This window comes from Aptenodytes forsteri, unplaced genomic scaffold (assembly GCF_000699145.1).
Source record: "Aptenodytes forsteri isolate BGI_AS27 unplaced genomic scaffold, ASM69914v1 Scaffold321, whole genome shotgun sequence".
Classification (NCBI taxonomy): Eukaryota; Metazoa; Chordata; class Aves; order Sphenisciformes; family Spheniscidae; genus Aptenodytes; species Aptenodytes forsteri.
This window is the reverse complement of record NW_008795030.1, coordinates 781,474-782,766: the sequence shown is the minus strand read 5'-3', so window position 1 is coordinate 782,766 and position 1,293 is coordinate 781,474. Positions and strand designations below refer to the sequence as shown.

The window sequence follows — 1,293 nt, the reverse complement described above, 5'->3', positions numbered from 1 at the left end:
TGGCACCAGCGGGCTGCTCGGTGCCTCCCCAAACCCCCGGTGAGCCCGGACTGCTGGGTGGTCCCCAGGGACAGCCACCCCAGGCTCCGTGGGGCCCCTCACCGGGCAGTGCGGTGCGGCGACAAAGGGCTGGCACGCCTCGAGGAGGAAGCCCAGCCAAAAATCAGCCAGCTCCTGCCGGGCGGAGGGGACCTGCGGGCTCCTCTGGAAGTGTTTGTAGAGCAGGAAGGTCTCCATGACGGAGACGAGGTACCTGGAGGGACATGGGGGGCGAGAGAGGAGAGAGAGATGTCCCCAGCACCCCCTAAAAGCCCCTAAACCCCCTCCTGGGGCACAGCCACTGCGAACTAGAGACCCAGTCCTACCCCGGTGGGCACATGCTGTGCCATGCCATACCAGCCCGGTGCGTTAAGCTTGTAGAGCTTCTCAGAGGCTTGGATGACTTTGTTGAGGTCATTGGCCAAGATGCCGGCTCCGAGGCAAAATCCCACATCCCAGTAGTAGCGCAGCTCCTCCAGGCTGCCCTTGCGACCCTGCAGGCAGCTCAGCTTCACCCCTGGATGTGGGAGCCGGAGCCCATCACCCCTCCGCCAGCAACCCCGCACCCGGGCACGGCCGCTCCGGGGGTGCCCCGATGCCAATGGACCCCAGCGCCTGGTCCCCATCCCCGGTGGGTCCTTGACCCCGATCTGCGGGTGGGCACCCACCGATTTGCCGCAGCTGCACAGAGGTTTCGAACCGGTGCCCAGCAGCCACGAGGAGGACGGCGGCGTTGATGCCCGCGTGGAGGCTCGGCTCCACCTCGAAGGCTTTGCTGTACCTGGGCAGAGATGCCGGGTAGAGGGCATGGGTGCTGCCACCCCCTGCCAGCCAAAACGCGGCTGCCTCGAAGTCCTGGAGCTGCCCCCTATGATAGGGGAGCACTCCCAAACCAGAAAAACCCCCAAAAAGAAGTAAAAAAATTAAAAGCCCAGCAGGAATTAGCATCACCTGCCTCTGCGTTGCTGCTGGAGGGGTTTGAACGTGGGGCTGCGCTGCCCGGAAAGCCCCCAGAGCCCCTGCAAACCCCCCGGCTGGGGGCATTGGGCAGGCAGGCTGCTCCCAGCCCTGTCCCCAACCCTGTCCCCAGCCTCACCAGTAGAAAGCCCGGTCCCTCGTCTCGGTGTCGGCGAGGCCGGAGCCGATGAACATGTCCTTGTAGATGCGGCCGCACAAGCAGAGGAGGTCGGGCGCAGCCCCCTCCTCACGCTCCACCACGGGCAGCAGCACCGACACGGCCTTCTCGCGGTCCCC

The 1,293-nt window shown here is 65.6% G+C and overlaps 1 protein-coding gene across 1 annotated transcript in view; it reads right to left on the bottom strand.

The window, feature by feature from the left end:
- Positions 1-1,293, bottom strand: part of MAP3K6 (mitogen-activated protein kinase kinase kinase 6) — a 10,084-nt gene that overhangs the window by 4,088 nt on the left and 4,703 nt on the right. Inside the window, exons 7-10 of the mRNA XM_009276266.1 lie at positions 1,136-1,293; positions 708-820; positions 397-556; positions 103-253 (exon numbers count right to left, since the gene is read on the bottom strand). Of these exons, the coding sequence (XP_009274541.1) occupies positions 103-253; positions 397-556; positions 708-820; positions 1,136-1,293 (582 nt within the window). The remainder of the gene's footprint in view (positions 1-102; positions 254-396; positions 557-707; positions 821-1,135) is intronic.